Source organism: Pithys albifrons, chromosome 4 (genome assembly GCF_047495875.1).
Source record: "Pithys albifrons albifrons isolate INPA30051 chromosome 4, PitAlb_v1, whole genome shotgun sequence".
NCBI classification, from domain to species: Eukaryota; Metazoa; Chordata; class Aves; order Passeriformes; family Thamnophilidae; genus Pithys; species Pithys albifrons.
Genome location: NC_092461.1, coordinates 44,824,600 through 44,845,754, shown reverse-complemented (window position 1 = coordinate 44,845,754; position 21,155 = coordinate 44,824,600). Strand labels below are relative to the sequence as shown.

At 34.0% G+C, this 21,155-nt stretch overlaps 1 protein-coding gene across 1 annotated transcript in view; it reads right to left on the bottom strand.

Annotated features, from left to right (window-relative positions):
• CSMD3 (CUB and Sushi multiple domains 3) overlaps nucleotides 1-21,155 on the bottom strand; it is a 602,810-nt gene that overhangs the window by 127,857 nt on the left and 453,798 nt on the right. Inside the window, exon 33 of the mRNA XM_071553967.1 lies at nucleotides 274-387. Within this exon, the coding sequence (XP_071410068.1) occupies nucleotides 274-387 (114 nt within the window). The remainder of the gene's footprint in view (nucleotides 1-273; nucleotides 388-21,155) is intronic.

The window sequence follows — 21,155 nt, the reverse complement described above, 5'->3', positions numbered from 1 at the left end:
ATAGCTAATAAAAAACTCCACCTCTTCCCCAACCCTTGCCCCCCCCCCCCCCCCCCGATACAATTGCAATTCATTTTATTATGGTGTTTCAACTTTTAGCTTACAATCTCCATTTCATATTTTTGCCTGACTTGAATCTAAGAAAACATGAAAATCACATTTTTGGGTGTTTGGTTTCTTTTTTTTTTCTTCTTTTTTTTTTTTACTAGACCATCTTTCTAGGTTCATAAAATAAAGAAATAACAGTTTTGTGACAGTTCCATTAAAGGATACCTGAATGAGATCCTGAGAGAGAGGATAGCAAAGATGACTGTAGAGCTGGGCCATCATATACTTCAACTACATCATGGAGTGATGTCTGGAAAAACACAAACTGGCCAAAAACAACTGACCAAATAGAAAGTAAAAGAAGGTAGGCACCAGTAGCCAAGGGAAAAACCAAAACCAAAGACAAACACGGGGAACAGATTGGGGGGGGGGGGAAGGAAAAAAGAAAATAACAAAATGTATATTAATATATTATTTTAAAAATTACTAAACCAGCAGTCCTGGTGCTGAATATTAGTTATTTTTCATACCATTACAACAGTAAAAGGATAAACGTATATGTAAAAGAGGCAATGAAGGTACACAAGCCATACATATACATATAATTCTTAAAAGATTCTAGTAATGAGGGAAGAAAGCTATTTTGCTGCTCTTGAATATACTTTCAAAGTCTGGGCTCTCCCCCACCCAACACACATAAAAATTCTCCGTGCAATGTTCTTTATAATTCCTGGCATATTATTTTATATTGTGCTTTATTAATTACTTTGCTGATAAGCCTCTCTAGCTTTTACTTACCTTAGACTGTTTCAATTTTTCTAAGAATATCAACATTCAATGCATCTCTAGCTTTGTGAAATAAATGAGCAACAGATTCAAGGTAGAAAACACTTCAGAATACAACTATTGAATGTCAAATAATATTATTTTTAAAGTCATCATAGAACAACTCAATTCAAGACTTATTTTTGTCCCTAAGTTCAAAGGTTTGTGCAGCTTATTTGCATCACAGGTGTTTTCACTTTCAACATAAATAAACAGTGAAAATAAAAATAATTGTTCAGGTTAGTTCTGATCCCAGGGTGTGGAAATCATTTATACTCAACATTACTAGCAACGGACGTGGAAATTACTTAACAATTATACACATCTAAATGTCAAAATAGTCAGATATTTTATGTACGGGAACACCTATAAAGAGAAAGAACCAGTTCTGGTTCATTATCCAGGTTAGACATTTTGGGATAAATATTCCAAAGTGTTGCTACTAGATTATACTTTTTTGACAAAACTTCTACAATATCTTCACCTGATATATTTAATTATAAAAGATGAGGCTAAGACCTACAATCATTTCAATTTATACACCTTAAAACCTTTAAAAACAATATATTAAAACTGTATTGTCTTCAAATTGACTTTCCATTTGGTTATTTTTTTTCTACTATTTTTTTTAAAAATGGCAGTACCATTTTCCGAACTCATGATATTATCACATACGCTTTTTATTTTTAAAAGAAAACCAAGAAAACCTCTTTTGAAAGAGAAAGACTGGGTGTTACACTTGTAACGGTTCAAACAAAAGTGTTTCTGAGACACTGGAAGATTTTTGTGCAACATTTTTGAGGAACAAAAAGGGAGATGTCAAATTATCTTCCTCATCTATTCTCCAGTCTCCAGAAAAGTAAACACTGATGTTTTCACTAGCTCTGCTGTTTTTCAAGATAATAACTCTTCTCCTCGGTGCTGCTAAAGATAGCTAACAAACTTTTTAATCCAGCTAAGTGTTTCTGTCAGATTTTTACTCTTGTGAAATGTTATTTTCATACACAATGAATTCAATCTTGCACTGAGCCAGTCAGAGTTTCTTATGACTTCCACTGCTATTTCCAATTTTTAATTAAATTTCAAAATACATATGGAAAATTCAGACAAGTGCTGAGGCACACATAACAAGCACACATAACTGTTTTCAAGAGTTGCATCCTGGGAAAATTGTAAAAATAGAACTGATAAGCTATATTTACATTTTTATGGGTTAATATAAAGTATTTACACAGCAATTATACCATATAGTGAGTTAAATTCAAAGGTCTTCTTCTGTGTTTTGTAAATATTTCGAGATTGTTTTTGCCTCCAGCTTTGTGTCTGGAACCTTCCTGTCTAAAAGTATAACACTGAAGAAAGTGATCTGTGATTTAAAAGTGGCTATTTTGGAAAGAGAAAAGACCACTTATCATTTGTGGTAACTTTTTTTTTCACTAACAGTTACAAAATACAGAAAAAAAATATGAGAAAGTAACCAAAAGTTTTCTTTGATTTAAGATAAAATACATTAAGAAGAGATTTGAGGTGACTAGTATGGCTAAGACATCAAAAGAACCAACAAACAGGGCTTACTTGCAGCAAGTATTTAATATGGAACAGCAGAAAACTCAAGTAAGGGTTTTTGAGCCCACAGTTTTATGATCAATCTCAGTTTCAGTGAGTCAAGCTGCTTCTTCAAGTCAAGCAGAAATATAGCCAGTAGGGGATACAGGATTTACATTCTGTTCCTTCCTCTTTCTGTGCCAGCATACTTACTCTTCTTTAATTAAACTGTGAAATACTGTAATGCATAGCGACCGATACTTGATCAGCTGAGATTATGTCACAAGAAGGGAAATTCTGATTATTACAGAATCACAGAATATGCTGAGTTGGAAGGATCAAGTCCAACTCTTGGCCCAGCACAGGACCACCTCCAATAGTCACACTATGTGACTGAAATATTGTCCAAAGACTTCTTGAACTCTGTCAGGCTTGGTGCTGTGACCAGTTCCCTGGAGAGCCTGTTGAGTGCCCAACCACACTCTGGGTGAAAAAGCTTTTTCTAATACACATCCTAAACCTCACCTGATACAACTTCATACCATTCCCTTGGATTCTGTCACTGGTCACCACAGAGAAGAGATCAGTGCCTGCCCCTCCTCTTCCCTTCACAAGGAAGTTGAAGACTGCTAGGACATCTCCCCTCAGTCTCCTCTTCTTCAGGCTGAACAGACCAAGTGACCTCAGGCACCCTACATATGGAGCTTCCCCTTAAGGCCCTTCACCACCTTCGTTGCCCTCCTTTGGATGCTCTCCAATAGCTCAATATCTTTCTTATATTGCAGTGCCCAAAAACGTACATGACATTCAAGGTGAGGCTTGCACCAGCGCAGAGCAGAGTGGGACAATCCTCTCCCTTGACCAGCTGGCGGTGCTTTGCCTGATGCCCCCCAGGACACGGTTGGCCCTCCTGGCTGCCAGGGCACTGCTGACTCATATTCAACTTGCTGTTGGCCAGAAACCTCAGGTCCCTTTCCTAGCAGTGCTTTCCAGAATCTCATTCCCCACTTTGTCTGTCCATCCAGGGTTGCTCTATGCAAGGTGCAGAACTCACACTTTCCCTTGTTGAACTTCATACGGTTGATTATTTCCAGTCCTCTAATTTGTTGTGGTCTCTCTGAAGGGCCTCCCTGCCTTTGAGGGAGTCAACAGCTCCTTCCAGTTTTGTATCATCAGCAAACTTGCTTAGTGTCCCTATCACTCCTGTGTCCAAGTCATGCATGAAGATATTGAAGAGCACAGGGCCTACGATGGAGCCCTCTGGAAACCCACTAGTGACAGGTCACCAGTCTGATGTCTCCTCATTCACTATTATCCTCTGTGCTCAACCCATGATCCAAATGCTCACCAACCACATGGTGTGTTTATCCTGTTGTATGCTGGACATTTTGTCCAGAGGGATCCTGTTAGATTCAGTGTGGAAAACTTTACTGAAATCCAAAAAGATTATATCAACTCTTCATTTTCATGTGTTTCTGGGGCTCATTGTAGTCTATACCACTTGGCATGTGTTTATACTTTTTTTTCTAGTGTTTGAAAAAGAATTTCCTTAAAATCAAATAATAACCAACATATTTCAAGGCAACTGTTATGGGTTTGGCCAGATGGGCCTAAATTTAGGTTTTAAAAAATTCAGCTAGGCCTGGGAATTGTCAGCTGATTTAAGCTGGGTTGAGCTAGCTAACAGCTGACTCTTCCAGCCAATAATATTGTATTCCATACCATACTACATCATCTCAAAGGGTGTAAAATCCAGTGTGTGGGAGTGGCTTGGTTAGTTCCATCATGGCTGCACTAAGAGGAAGACATCTAGCAGCTCCTCTACTATGCTAGGCCCTGCTTCTGTTGCCTCTGCTTGCATTTTGTTTGCATTCAGGGAAGTAGAAACATTTTTGTTGTTACTCTTTCTGTTTCTTGCTGAGTGTCTCTTAGAGTACTTACAAATCTAGTGTAATAGACTTTGCTTTGTATTAATTGGGGAGTGGGAAGTTATTCCTTGTTATATATATGTAACTTGTGTAAGTGTGTGTTATATTGTAGTTTCCTCTTAATTTTCTCCTTTCTGTATAAATACATGTAGTTAGTTCCAGCATAAACCTGATTTTGAGGGTTTTTCTTTCCTCTCCCCCTTCTTTTCCCCTTAGCTGGTTGGGGGGAGGAGGAACCCTCTTCACACTGTCTTGGACAGTTGGCGTTTTGCCAGCTCAACCCAGGACAGCAACACAAAAATGTCTTCTAATTCACAAAAATTGATAAGATATAATGCAAGTATCTATTAAAATCAGCCTTTGAGAAACAAAAAATTCAAAATTATTAACTACTCCAAATAATGATCAAATCACTTTAACTGGAGATCTTCTGTATGATTTTTTTTGTTCTAATATTGGCATACTTTCAATAGTTTTAGATTAATGAACAATATTCTCAGTATAATTCCTATTACAAAATCAGAAAATAGGAGACCAGAAGCCTTCAGAGATCATCAGTATAGTCTAGTACAGCATGGCCATTCAGAGCACATTGCTCAAGCCCGTTTCTACTCAGATTTTTAATATCTCCAGGGATGGTGAATTCACAACCTCTCAGAGAAATGCATTCCAGCACCCTATTTCCCTCACAATAGTAGTTTTTGATTAAAAGGAATCCCTGTGTTTCCATCTGTTAGCATTGCCCCTTGCTCTGTCACTGGGCATCACTGAAAACTTGGTCTCTGCCTCCTTTAATTCCTAGGTATTTATACACATTGAGAGTCCCCCAACACCTTCCCTTCCCCTGCCCTTCCCTCCCCACTGAACAGTCTCAGTTCTTACTTCTGACCCAGTAAAGAATTAAACCCAACTCACAATTCAAATCTCTACAGATAGCATATAATACTCATTAACACTAGTACTGACTAAGCAAAATCTATGTGGGTAAAATATATTTAATTTATATATTAAGCCAATATAAAGAAATACTCTGAGTAACTTACACTGATATCAAAGGAATTATATGATAACAAAATTTTTCACCTTGAGTTTCCCATTCTTAGGAATATTTTGTAGGCCTAATCATTTATCAAACTCAGAAAGATCTACTGTAAAATCAAGTCCATTATGAATGTAATTCACTTGCCCTTAAGATAATACCAGAAGGACTAACATGGATTAAACGTTGTTACTACATAAACTGAAATATGCATTTCATACAAGCCTGGTAAATGTGATCCTGGTGAAGCTCCTCATATTTGCTTCAAGGCAGAATTGGCATTTATAATGATAGGTCTCAGTAACTATCTCCAGCAAAGGAAAATGAAAATCAACTCTATTAATTACAATAGGGCTCAAAATATGCTGCAGATCTTAATATACGTATATATGTTTAATCAGAAGCTATCTATTTCCATCTGGAAAAGACACACATGACTTACATCAAGGTCATTATTTTCTTCAATAATATCACTGTTTCTCTTGTATCAAATTAGTTTTGAAGAACTGAAAAAAACCGAACAAATAAAAAACCCAGATAAAGTAATTGATGTGTCAGGGATGATAATTTAAAATTGCATTTGAACAAAGTGTTTTGGATCTTTCCTACTATGTTTAAAATAGGTTTCTTTTAATTATTAGTAAAGAATTAAAGTGTTCAGGTGTCTAACAGTTGTAGTATACATATACATCTAATTATAGAGCTAGAAGACTTCCTCAGAATTTGAAATCACTCTGCATAAGTTAGCTACTCTTAGTTTCAAACATAATTTCTGTCTTCAGTATAAATACTCTTTTCAAAAGAGAGGGTTTTTTCACAACAGTATGAAAATTTTAATTCACACTAAAAAAAACAATCTGCTTCAACATTGGCTCCACTAATGACATCTTCTCTTTGCTTATGATTTACCTGTGACTTTTTTCCTATGAAGTCTTATATAGGAATTAGAATGCCATATTTACTTCCTTTTTGAGGGAAAAAAAAAGAGAGAGGAAAAAGTCCACATTTTTGAGAATCTACAATCTACCTTAAAAAAACAGCAAAAGAGAAATCTCTCACTAGAAAAATGGTCTCTATGGTGATTAAATATAACAAGTAGTAAGAAGAAATGAAAATTTCTCATGCATCTTAACCCCCAAGTCTGGATACCCCATTCACTGTTCTAAGTGTTGAATCATGGTCAGTCAACTAGATGATAAAACCAATGGAGAAAATTTATGCTTTAAATAAACAAAATTCAGGTATAACTACAGGAGCAGGAAACTGTTGTGTGAGGTTCTGTCTCAATGAGAAAGACTCATTAAGTCTTTATGGCTGATCATGATGGTGTCATCAATAAAAGTATTATCAGATAAGAGAAACTCTTGTGCCTGTTCTCAAAAAGCAGACAGGACTTCACAAAATCAGGCACCTGAATTAAGATTTGACTACAGTGGTATGATGACAATCACTTTTAATCAGTTTTTATTGCAGGAGTATTTAAGTATTTAGCTTCATAACAAGCAGCAGATAAGAAAAAATGTGTAAAAGTTTTATTTTCTTTTTAGAATGAGGTAGCAATAAACTATGGTGTGTTGAACTAGCAATACTAATGATGGATTGACTCAATATTTTAAAATTAAATTGTACTCATGTAGACACCAAATAAACTGTTATTCATTGCCTTCTGCCTGAGAAAAATGGCCACTTAAACTGCAAGATAATTTGAATATATGTTGGGCTTTTTGAAGATAAATTGTTCAGTAATCCCTGAGAAGGTTTTTGAAGAAAAGGACTGAAAGATGACATCCTAAAGAGATGATCTTACAGAATTCATACATAGGATTATTGCTTTTGGTAAGGAAATTTCAATAAATTTTGACCAGTTCACATAAAAGAATTGAAAGATCCGATAAGATCTTGCACTGTTCGGTGGAATACTTCAGTTTGATATAACACTAACTGAGTACATCAGAGTTAGCATTGTTACTGCCATTGTTTAGTTTCTAAATTAAAATAGTAGCAGAGGTGTCATTTTTTTGCATGTTTCTCCTGTTACACTTTCAAACATTTGGTTGTCTGCCAGCTACACTTAATACATTCAGTCTACTCTGTGTCTGTAACTGTAATGTTTAATGATATCCCTTAGATTTCTCTGTAATAGCTGACACTTCTTAGCATATGCTGTAACAGGAAAAGTATTAATTGTTTGTGAATACAAAGTAGAGTCCCTGCTAATAGTATTCTGTTGGGTAAATCTCAATTCATTTCAAAGCAAGTAACAGAATAAAACATTTGTCTAGTGTCTCTGAACTTGGACAAAGCAAAAATTAATTCTAGCGGAATAACTCTCTTGGGTGCACTACAGACTAGATGTCAAAAGGCTAGTAATGGGTTTATGTGTAAACCATTAGAAGGGTTATTCTTCCTTAAATGAGTAAGAACAGAAGTCTTGAGCGACTGAGCAATGAAACTGAATGGAATTGATATATTAATGCTACAAAAAATATTCAGATATAAAAATAAGGAGAAAAGTTATTTAACTGAAAACGAAAGGATGCTAAAGCTGTTAAAAGGTAAAAAGAACACACATACACATAACATATAATATATATTTATATACATTTTTACAGCTAATGAACTAACCATAGATTGGCTTTCACACAAGTCGAAGTGTATACTTAACACAAGTAAGTCTTCCCAGTGTGTAAAGGTACACTTGTAAAATAAAATATTCTGCCACATTTTCTCTTGTGTGCTTGTATGCGATTATTTTGAAAGTGGACGAAAAATACTTCTACAATATTTCCTTTATAATATATAAAAACAATGACTCATTCAAATACTTAACAATTTTCTTCTATTAATGAGGTTCAACAATTATTATAAACAGTAACTATCCAGCATAAGATAAATCACCAGATCAGTAAGACATAGTGTTAAGCTATGACAACCTACTGGTGCTACAAGTTTCTAGTGCATTAACTGGCGCTACAAGTTTCTAGTGCATTAACTGGCATGAAAGAGGGCTTCTTTTAGCCAGCCAAAAAAAATCATGAATAGATTATTAATGCTTGTTTAGTTGTGTCTTCTTTTTCTGTTGATGTTTATTCTTATCCCACAAACATCACATTCAGCTGCCACTACAGGGAGGGACAAGTTGATGGATATAATTTTATCCAGTCTTATAGTAGAAAATGCAAATAGTAAATACATAAATAAATAGTAAATACATAATAAAACATTAGCAGTTAATGTAATACTTCACTATTATTATCCATCTTGGCATTTTACTCGGTATAGAGAACACTGCTTATACTTCCAGCCAGACAACTGACTATTTTTGCTGAATCAGAAAATTCAAGTGATTTGTTCAATATCAAGACCAACCAAACATCATGAATTGAACACGACAACACGTGTGTTCTTTCAATTAGTTTCATTTCGTTCCCACAAAATAAAGGTACAACACTACTCAGAAAAATTAAGATAATAATATATAGCCAAAAGAGGGGAAAAAAGCACTTGTGAAAGCTAGCAAAAATTACAGAAGAAAAATAAATTACAAACAAGATACAAGTATTTACACTCAAACAAACAAACAAAAAAGCAAACACAACTACATATATGATGAAGATTACAACTGTGGCATGATGGCAAGTTTTAAATTTTTTATGGTGCATTTTTTTTCCCATTTAGATCATAACACCATGTTTAAAGACAAAAAAGGTCTCTATCTCAGTGAAATTTGCTTAAGACTAGCTTTTTTTTTTCTGTTTCTGAAAGAATGTCAGTCTCAAAGTTTTAGATGAAATATATAGCTTTTCCTCTCATATATTGCCAATGTATTTCTAAACTAGGGAAAGGGGGTTGAAGTAATACTACACCTGAAGTAAAACAGTTTGACAAAAAATAGTTATAGATGGCTATAGGGAATAACTATATTCTCTTTAATAGACAGAGCAAGTTAAGAGCAAGTTAAGAGATGCAGATCACTTACTAGAAGGAGAATTAGAAATTTCATCTGAAAAAGTTGCATGGATAAGCCTACTGATAAGTTAGACAAAATATTGTTTGATGTAGAAGTACACCAGTTTCAAGCTATCCTGCTGAAACACTTTAATGATTAGATGTGCAGACATTTTTCTATTTTATTGCAGGCCTACATGTAGTCTTTCTTAACAACTAAGTTAGGTCTTTTGTCACTAGCTGTGCATTTTAATTAGGCATTTTTCTGGTATGAAATACAATAAAAATCTATGATAATACCTCCCAGATCCATCAGTGCTTAATGCTTTAATCCTAAGTAAAAGCTGAAGAATGATTTTTTTTTTTCTACTTTGCACACCCTATATTTACTGAGATTGTTTTACCAAGCCAGTAGGGAAACCTGCAGAGCTTGGCCATCTTTAACACTGGATAATTATTGCTACTCATGCTAAGTAACCCTGCAAGATTACTGATAAGGTCCCTATCGAGCATAAGTTTATCTTTCCAATTATATTGGCCAAAATTGCTATGATTTGCTATCAATTAGAAATCATTTATTGCCTATTTATATGGAGTTACATTACATGACAATTCTACACAATCATTTTGGACACAAGTTAGATTCTTTTATATTAAGGAAATTATGCATATGATAACTATAAAAAGAATATAATTCCACAATTTCCAAAAAGTGCTTCAGCACATGATATTTAAAAGAAAATAAAAGTACATGGTTTAGGAAATTTGGGGAAACAACAGCAGGAATTAATAGTTTTCTTCATGTATAGACCTATTCAGGGTTGTGTGTCAGGAATTGTGATTTTCAATATATTATTTAATTATTTTTTTAAAAGTAACAATTATAAAATATGTTAATGGCATTATGTTATCAATTAAATGAAAAGAAAAACTGAAAAGAAACAAAAAGATAATATGGTAATGAATGACTAGTGATAAAATTTTAGAAGAAACTTATTATAAAGTACTGCAAATTAATAAAATATAAACCTACTTTATACTCACAGTGATGGGCTTTGAATTACTATTAACCACCTAGGACTGACATCTTGAGGCTATAAGAGGTAATTCCTATGAAACATCAGTTCAGTGCTCAGTAGTGACAGAAAGGGGAAAAAATATTAACATTATCAAGAAAAGAGAAGAAAACAACAAGTAATTATAAGACAAATGTGAAAGTCCAGGGTTCAAGGGACTAGACATTTTAGTATGCCCTCTTCAAAAACATGAGTGAAATTAGACAATATAGAGTCAGATAAGCATGATAATAGCAATTATGTAATGGTCTGTTTTGTATCATGAATAGATTTGAATTCTTCATTTTGAAAAGAAGATTAATAAGGTTTAATAGAGAATACAGAATTATTTTTACAATCGTTTTAAGTATAAGAACTGAAGACTCTCAAGTGAAAAAAAGACAACTGCACATTTTAAACTGGGAACACTTCTTTATACAACCATTCTTGTGGAGTGAAAGTGCTTGCTACAAGATGTGAGAAATGATAAACCTAAATTCATTGAAAAAGCAATTTGATAAATTAATGGAAGAACTCATGAAGGAGTACTAAAACCAAAGGTATCACATATAGATCAAAAACTCCCTCAGTCACAGATCAGTGGAGACTGAGAAAGTACTTCTGAGAATCATCAGTAAACATTGTCCTGTGAATGCATTTTATCTGGATCACCACATTTATTGTGTCTCAGGACACTGATGGGCAGACACTTATTTTCTGACCTGGTATTATGATGATTTTTATGACCTAGACCTAAGACTTCAGAATTTGTATTTTTAAAGACTGGAAAGTCTTTATTTAAATACTTTAACGGATGGAATGCAGCATCTATCTAGGCAAATTATTCCATTGTTCATTACCTTTACTGCCCTAATTCTTTCCCCTCTGTAAATTCATGGTTTGTTTGGGTCTAAATTTCAACCAGTAACCAGTGCATCAAGGGACGCATTTTTTCATTTAGACTACGAGTGCTTCCACCTGATATTTGGCCAAAGAAAGCCATTCTTTAATTTGTCCATTAGCTAAACTGTTACCTCCAATTAACATTAATGTTGTAAGTTTTTTTGTTAACATTATTGCATTTGTTTCTAATATTTATTTATTTTTTTAATTGCTATGAGGAATTCATAATAATATGGTTGAGGAAAAGCATGGTAGACTCAGTTTCTTTGCCTCCTTTATCAATAATTCTTATTTGTTCAGATGGGTTACATTCAGAGGGAAAAAAGTAAACTTGGATTATAGACACGCCAAGTGTAAAATTTACCACTTTTAGTATGGTCATGAAAATATTAGTCTAACAGTTACACAGCCTTATTTTGAAAGTTTAAGTTAAAATTTGATTAAATGAGATTAGATCAAGTCCTCATGTTAATTTTTTAAAAATTTAATTCTGTTTTTTATTTTAAATTTTACAGTCTATCTTTTTTTTAAAAAGTTAATACAATGACCTTTGGAGAAATAATGTCCACAAAATGACTGTAAAATACATTATGAAGATATTATAAATTTAAGAATCAAAATAATAAATAGTTCTAGGCCTTTTTTTTATTAGTAACTGTATTTAAGCATGAGAAAATTTTTATATATCTCCCTCTTATTCAAGTTAATATCTAATTAGATGGATGAAACTATAAAGTACTATCCATAAGTGCAGAAACAAAGAAAAACAAAAAAATAATAATTATACAAAATATTATATAATAAAATTTTACTATCTTTCTTCATCTAAATAAAAGACATTTCTTTAGTGTTCTCATGTGCAAGTACTCAGGATACTCTGAAAGGAAAATAAAATTAGGAAACATGCTTCTCCCTTGAGGCCAGTAATTGTAACTTTTAATCTCCTGCAAAATAGTGAGTGAATAGGATGAAGGAAAAAAGAATCCAAGACTATACAGCTAACAAGTACTGACACTTACTTTATGCTGAAACAGTTACTACTCAGATAACATTCTGGGCCCAGCTGTGCACATTGCATGATCTGTGATCAATTCTTTTGTCCATTTTTTTGAGAAAAGTGAGTGGCAGAGGTGGAAAGAGGCTAAGAGTTAAATAGAAGGCATGGTTCTGCAACTACAGTCTTCTGAACTGTAGACACATCTTCGAAATGTGAGATCTTGCTAATCTTGAACATGGGAAGCATTTTCTAATCCGGCTTCACTGCTTTCTTCTACAATTGCTTATATGCTTTCGGAAAACAAATCTGAATGACACTTTCATAGCATCTGAACGTCTAAGCTAGTTTTTTATTAAAAGAAAAAGGAATATATTGGTAAAACCCCTGAATTCTATTTATTGCTAATTTTTCTATTACAGTCTCAGAATTGAAGGAGGAATGAAATACACTTGCAAGCTTTTGATTTTTTCCTATAGATCTTAACAGTAGCCTACATATAACAGAAGGAATATCCTAAGAGGTAACAGATCATGAAAAATTGGTTTTATTGGTGTTTCTGGTGACTGTATATCACAAAATCATTATTAAAACTGTTATTCATAAAGACAAAAATAACATGCATTAGTTGTATTCTACAAACTTCTTCATCATAGTTCTGGCAAAAACTAATTTTTTAGCTTTATGAAATTACAAATTAAAAAAAGGTAGTAAGGGAAGACATAATTGGCAAATGACGTATTTAAATAAGGTGCTCAAATTAGAAGGCTGGTCTTCCATTAATAAATTTATGGTTAAGTCTCTCACTAATGGTTAAGTAAGGACCACAGGGACACTGAACTCTTAAGTAATACACATAACAGAAGGAATAAACAATTTAAACTGTACTAATAAGAGTAAGAATAATAAGAGCAATACAGTAATAGAAAAATATAATCCAAAAATAAGAAAAAAGTCTTAATAAGATACCAGGTTTAATTCAAGCCATCTTATTAAATATGCATTAAGGGTTCTAGATTTAAGGGCAAAGTCACTTTGAAATGCTCTGTTTCTTCAACCACCTCTCAGCTAATTTAGAGCTGCTAATTAAAAGTACAACAGCTTTCTGTGTATGTTAATTACCTGTTATCATCCTACTAGTAAATGTTATTGTTTAGATCAGGTGATTAACCAGTTCATTATTCTGAAACAAATTATTATTTCAGTTTAAGGAACCATGTGGATGAAATTAATATTTGAGTAATTTTTTCTTTTATTTTCATTAGTACGCAAACCAAAGAGAACTCCCAGTGAATATCAAAGCTCAAAAAAGTAGAAAACATGAAAGAAATCTTTCATTCTAAAAATTATCAAAAGGTATAGAAAGAACACCTGTGAAAGGAAAAAAGGGAAAATATTCCAACTATTTGCTAGCAGGAAACAGAAGAAACAGAACTTCATCAATATTATCCCTATGTAACTGCTTTTTAGAATTTCCAGTCTGGCAAAAGTTGTGCATTAACTGAAATGTTAACTCTAAATATATGGAGTATTTCAAGAGCTAAATGAGCGACTTTTTTGTTTGTGGAGAAAGCAAATCTTGAATAACAATAAGCTTGCCATTTTATTTTAGCAGAATAATAACACAGAAGTGATAGAAAATGCATTCTAATATGATGAAAATGTTATTATTGAGTATTTTATTATTGAAATTACATTATTTTAATTAATAAATGTTATAATGCTTTATTTTAATAATATTAAGTTGCAGAAATGCATTAGTCTCTTAATTCATCATACTCTGCATTTATCAAAGTGGTATGAGTGAAATTACTTTATAATATTTAGTATCTAGTGGAAATAGTCTTCATCTACAGTCAACATATTCAAATATCTTGTCTTTCAGCTGAATATTTTAGCACAATTCTGTGCGAGTACATTACTGATTGTTCAAATTTACAATATGAAATGCTTCACTTATGAACAAAACTAGGTGACTTACATCTTAGTACTACTACCACACCCAGTAGGTGTAAAGCACATCCTATTTCAGCTCAGGGTCTAATCTTTTAAGCTACCATTAAAAAAATGTTGAAACATTAGCCAGTTCTTTCACCTGTGAGGTGAAAAAAATTATTCTCCTTGGATACAACATAAAGACCCTAAATCAGCATGAGTTAAGACTTTACAGATGGGGCTTTGGACAGTCTGAGGAAATAAAACTACCAGAGAAATCAGATAGAAAATGTCACTGACATCATGACACCATGTTATGTTGCATTTACACATTCCTCCCCACCTCAAAAACAAAGCAAACCAAAAGGACTATTCTGATCTTGCAAAAGTCCAAACCTAATAACTTTAGTAATGCATATGTGCAAGATATTCATGACATAGTGACAGAGGCAATGGAAACTTCAGGCACAGATATTGAAATTGCAAGAATATTAGTTCATCATACTTTTTAAAGCACAGATTTGGACTTATCCTCAACGCTAACAATATCTACATTTTACCAACAACTAAATTAATAAACAAGCCCATATAGAAAAATTAAGCATCTGTAAAAATCCAAACTATGAGACAATCTTTGAGAAAGAGCTTTGCATGTGAAAGGCCATTGCCCCAAAAGGAAAAAGGAAAGAGAAACAAAGAAAAGAAAAGCCATACTGCAATAATACAAGATACTTATGTTTCTCTTCCACATTAAGGCAGTAATTCTGACTGACCTGTTTTCAACAGGGTGATATAAACTCATCCAAGAGGAACTTCCAATCACTTACCAGGAGTCCTGACTAGTCAGAGAGGTCAAAGTTGATTATAGGTTAGCCAATGTGGAATGCTGGAAGAAGGATCCAGGGAACTACAAACCTACTAGTCTGGTCTTGCTGTCAGGGAAGGTTATAAAGCACACCCTCTTGAGTGCTATCTTGTGAAATGTGTAAGACAATCAGGCCCAGCCAGCACAAGATTATGAAAGGCACCTTCTGCTTGACTAACCTGACCTGCTTATTGCATGAGGGAAAAACTGGGGATGTTGTCTACCTGAACTTTAGCAAAGCCACACTGTTTCTCACAGCATTCTCCTGGAGTCTGGCTGCTCATGGATTGCACACATGCAGTATTCACCGGGTAAAAACTGTCTGGATGACTGGGCTTGGAAAGTGGTGATGAGTGGAGTTAAATCCTATTGGCAACTAGACAGAGGCAGTGTTCCTCAGGGCTCAGTATTGGGGACAGTTCTGCTTAATATGTGTATCAATAACCTGGACAAGAGGAACAAGTGCTTCCTCAGTTTGCAGCAATGACATCAAGTTGGGCAGGAATATTGATCTCCTGAAGAGTAGGAAGGCTCTGCAGAGGGATTTGGACAGACTGGATCAGTGGGTCAAGGCCAGTTGTATAAGGTTTAATAAGGTGAAGTGCTGGGTTTTACCCTGCGTCACAAAAACCCCAGGCAATGTTACATGCTTGGGAAAAATGGCTAGAAAGCTACCCAGTGGAAAAGGAATGGGAGGGTTGAACAGCTGATAGGACAAGAGGTAACAGCCTCAAGTTGTGGCAGGGGAGGTTTAGAATGAGCATCAGGAAAAATTTCTTCACTGACAAGGTTGTGAAGCATCGAAACAGGCTGTTCAGGGAAGTGGTGGAATGGCGATCTCTGGAGGTATTTAGAAGAGATGTAGATGTGGTACATAGGAACACAGTCTAGTGGTGGACTTGGCAGTGTTAGGTTAATGTTTGGACTCAATGTTGTTAAGGGTCTTTCCGAACTAAATGATTCTAAGTTTCTATGAAAAGAAGGGAAACATGGACCCGTAGCGTAAGTCTGTAAATGAAAATATGCTTGCTTATGTTGGAGGTATATTAAACTTATTTAAGGTTTCCAACTGTGAACTTTGTTTTAAAAATAAATTTAAAATTAAATATTTATTTGGACATGATATACAAAATGAAGACTTGAACTTTTCCTTAAAGTACTGTTTCCTGTATATTATCAGACATTGATCAGTAGTATCTACACAAAATGACCACCAAAGTCACCTTATTCCAAAATTCACCCTCCCTATACAAAAAGGTATACCTCAATATTTTTGATAACTCTTAACAGCGTATGTTAATATGTTGAGGATTTTATTATCCTCTTGGTGTTACTCCTGAAAGTAGAGACAAGAAGGGTAGGGCCAAAACAGTTTGCTTAAGGATCCACAGTCTTTTATAGAAAATAAAAATGGGAGAAAGGAGAAAGAAGCAAGAGGAACAGATGGATTAGAGAAATAAAAGTTTGATTTTGTGATATAATCTTCAGAAATCTCACAAACCCCAGATTTTTAGAAGCCTTTTTCTGATTGACTATGATAGCTTCTAAACAATGAAAGGGGGTGTTTACCATCACATATATCTTAAAATGACAGGTCTGTGCAGACCTCAAGTATTAAAGTAAAAAGCAGATTAGTCAATCCAGTGCTACATTTAATATATACACTGATTAAGTGGGATTTCGAGTGTAATAGTCACAATAGAACCACATCACTGAATGACACAATCCTAGACATATCTAGAAAATCTGGACAGATGTCGTACAGGTATTTTTATCAGACCAAGGTTCTTGCATAGGTCTCACCCCACATCAATAACAAAGTTTGTTCTTCCCCTTTTCTTCTCCTGCAACATTTGCATAATCATTTAGAGTTGGGCAAACCTCATTAGCTGAGTGTTGCTTTCAGGGAGGTTTTACCCTTTCACAAAATGTATGTATATGTATCCATACATATGTATATACACTAATTTTCTTGTTCTTCCCATTTCTTCTTCTGCTATTTGCCCTTTGTAATCATCAAATGATATGGTCCCCTTCTAATCTCCCACCTGACTGACAAACCCTAGGTGCCATTTATCAGAAACAACAGAACTGTCACCTTTCACCAGTTTCCACGCAGGCCCCCAAAACAGAAATTCAACATCTTCTCTAAGTAGCAAATAAGAACAATTTTCTCTCACAAAGTAGCAATATTTTGACAGTCTTTTAATGCCTTCTCAAAATACCAAGTTTGTTTTTTTATCCTTGGAGAATTTAATCCTATTTCTTGAAATTTACTCATGCTATCAGAGTAGATGCAATTCAGCTCTATCTCAAGTTTAACTAGAAATTTTCTTTTAAATTACTCTAAATAAACTGTTAGATACAAGCAGCAAATGGCTAAAAACCCCTATCTTTTTCTTTCGGTAATATGGAGTGCCCAGAGATTCTGATTTAAGTATGTCGAATAATCACCCAGTTCTGCAGTCAGGAGGGCAAATGGAGAAAAAACAATGCAAAGTACCGTGAAGATTGCAAAGACCTTTATATTTGTTTTCTAAACATAGGTAATTCAAGAGAAATCAGAGAGAAATCCTGAATCTTGGAAGATTGTATCTGTGTACACTGTGGTGAATACAAATATTTAAGTCAATACAGATAAGCTCCCTTGAGAGAGCAATGCCTTATATCCAAAGGAATAAAACAAAGAGGAAAAGTGAGGATGGATTATAACCATATGAGCAGGGCCTAATAATGAACCATTTTATAAGAAGATGTAAAAGTATGTTTTGCAATTTCTTGATCCTAGTCTGATCCTTATGAGCTCCTTCCCTGAAATGGGTCAGAATACTTCAAGATGGAAACTTGGCAATGGTCACAATGACTCCTAATGGATTCCCTGTTCCGGTTTCTTTGTCTCTTACTGCTAACCAGTGAAACTTACGTAGCAGGGAGTAGGCACGTCTGCAATTGTTCTGTTGGGATGATTTTCCTATTGAATTGTGGAGCTACAAAATGGAAAAAGCTGGGAGGGGGGGGGAACATGGACAAAAACCAAACCACAAAAACAAAAAAAAAATCACAAACCCCAAGAGAAAGAAAGGCCTGGTCCCCACAACTGGCCCAGCTTGAAAAGTGAGAAAGCAGCTTTTTCACTCAACCAGAGAGTAAGATTTGATAATTCAATATTTGGAGCAGCTGCAGTCACATCACTCAGAACAAAACAAACAAACAAAAAAATCTCTTTAGAAATCTTTCATCAATCCCACTCTAGTCAAATTTTGCTTACTGTAAAACTATGAATTTCTTCAAAGACCACAGATGTGGTCTTATCATTCTGCTTTGAATTTATGTGATTAAAAAGACAGCTCTACTGGTGCCATGTATTTATAGTCAGACTCAATAGCCTAAACTATTTAGTGGTCTGTATTAAATTGGTCATTATTATATTCAAACGCATCACTAATATTTGAGCAAAAACTAATCATTTTTATTGAAAAAAATGAAAAACAGCACTGAAAAAGTGACTTCAACTCATATCAAACAACTAAAATAGTAAATTTCTTGAATAGTTTGATCTTCTTTAAATACCACTCTATGCTGATTTTTTTTATTGGCATCTTCTTACTTGGCAGGCATGTTGAGCACTGAATCAATGAATGAAATTGTATCCAGCTGTGAATTTGAGTATATAAAACCTGCTAGTCCTCCCTCTTAGAAGCCTAAGAGATTCACATTTAAGTGGAAAGTGATGTGAAATGACCTTCTGGTTCTTTTGTAAATTATATAGTCAGCATCTGAATGATACAAACTTAGCATTGAATTAGAAACACAAACCAAAGTTAATAGTTATACAACTAAAGCTCATCTCTATTCTTCAAAAAATCTGAGACTGCAGGCTCCAGCTATTTATGGAAAGCTGTAGTACAGTAATTCATGTGTATTTAGCAGTATGATAAAAAATACATTCACTATCTGTGAGGTAGGTTTGATATACACTATTTTCCTACCAGCCTATTCATATCTGAATTAAGTAGTTAGTATTATTTCTCTGTGTTTGAAATACAATGACAAATAAAAATATCTGGCACAATATTGTTATGAACTTGCAAAATATTCTTCAAAGGAAGAAATTCTTACATCAATGAGAAAATAATTTTCTGTTTTGTATATGTAACAAATTCTTGCCTTGTAACTAATTTTACACCAAATTCTGAAAATAGGTATATTTTAAATAGCACTTTCAGGTACTTTTATTGTATATTCTGGAGAAGACAATATTTAATACTCACTAAACTCTCACACAAAGCCACACACACACACAGACAACCCCCCCCCCCCCCGCCAAAGTATTTCCAGAATATAACTTGTCCTGCCTTTCATTTTTCTTTTCCAGATGGTAATGTAAATCCACTCATTCTGTAGACAGGCTATAGGCCATGGCTTTCTGTTCCTGTAGAATAACTAACTAATGCAGTTCATCACTTGAAATTCTTCTTAAGTATGTGATCCAACAACACTTAAAGAAGCAGGGATATTATTGTCTAATATACACTTAAACACAGATTTTGTTAATCTCTAGTGTTAGGTTTAAAACATTTGAGGGTGAAGAATTTTAAGTAAAGCTTGAATTTGAATTATCCAAGCTCAAGCCACTAAAAGGCTGCTCACTGAAACATATCTGAAATTGTCAACTTTACCACATATTCACAAGGCAAAATCATGAACTTATGTCTGTGCAACATAATTGCAGGATGGTTTACATTTGCTGGGATATTCTCTAAGTCATTTAACCCATGCTAGCTGCCAGCACAAATATGATAAAATAAGGCTGTGCTCTTTCTTTTACATTACAAAGATTTTATCTTTTCCCAAAGAATTGCAGATAGGTGTTTTGGACGGGATAAATGACACCATGAAAATATGCACTTCTCTTTGTTGGTTAGGGCAAGGATCTGAATGACTTAGACTAGAAACAAGAGGAAATGTATTCCAGAAAAGGATTCAATTACATGCATTCACACCTATTTGCTTTGCATGCAAGCCTAACATTTATATGCACATAAATCAGCAGTTTTTAAGGGCAGCACAAGACAACATTCACAGATTTAGATCAATCCCACTTAATTATACAGATTAAAACACAAATCATATCACTGCATCTGACTCCAAAGATGCAAAACCCACACTTACGGATGAAGATTTTTTTCATTAGGATTTTCATGTCCATTTAATATGCAGAAGATAGTCTACTAAGTTTTCTGTTTCTCACTCATCACCTTCACATTCTTTTCTTGCTAAACTGCACACAATACAATGAGCCAGGTTCTACCCATTTTTACTGTATTTGTTATATAGTTATACAATCTTACTGTAAGGAAGAAATGAACCATAGTTTTGTATAGTTGAGTGCATTGTAAATTTCAGAAAAGCAGTTTTTTCATATTTATTCAAAATAATAATGGAAAATAGGCTCATACTCAATGCACGTTGAGAATATTCAATTTCTATTGTGATAGGAGGGTGCATTATTTCTTTCTAGCACAATGCACACAACCTACATATTCTTGTGGCTCAAGGCAATCTGACAGCATTTTTATCCCTCTTCATAGTTCTTCATTAACTCTCAAAATTAAATTGACAAAAGAGTCAAATGAAAACACATGTACCTGCCACAGTTAAGTCCACTCACAGAATTTTGAAATGGGCTAAATTAATTTAAAGCAGCATTTACAAGAATGTTGTGAATATTTCCTTTCATACTGATAAAACCATTCATTAAAACCATTAAAACAATTATTTCAACAATTGTAAGTAAATATTACAATTTAATATTACCTTTATTAGGCTTATTGTCTTTGGGATGAAAACTAGTCCTGTGTCTGCCTGATATCCTTTGCACAATGATGTTTTGAATCTAGCCAGGGTTTCTAAAGCCTATCATAGATAAAACTCCTGTTGATGTTCTTCTGAATGAAGCTTAGTTAGCTGACTGAAGAAAATTGTGCAAAAGGACTTTCATAAACTTTTTAATGCTGAGCTTTGAAATTCAATTTTAAGAATTTACTAATGATCATTCTAATGTTTTCAG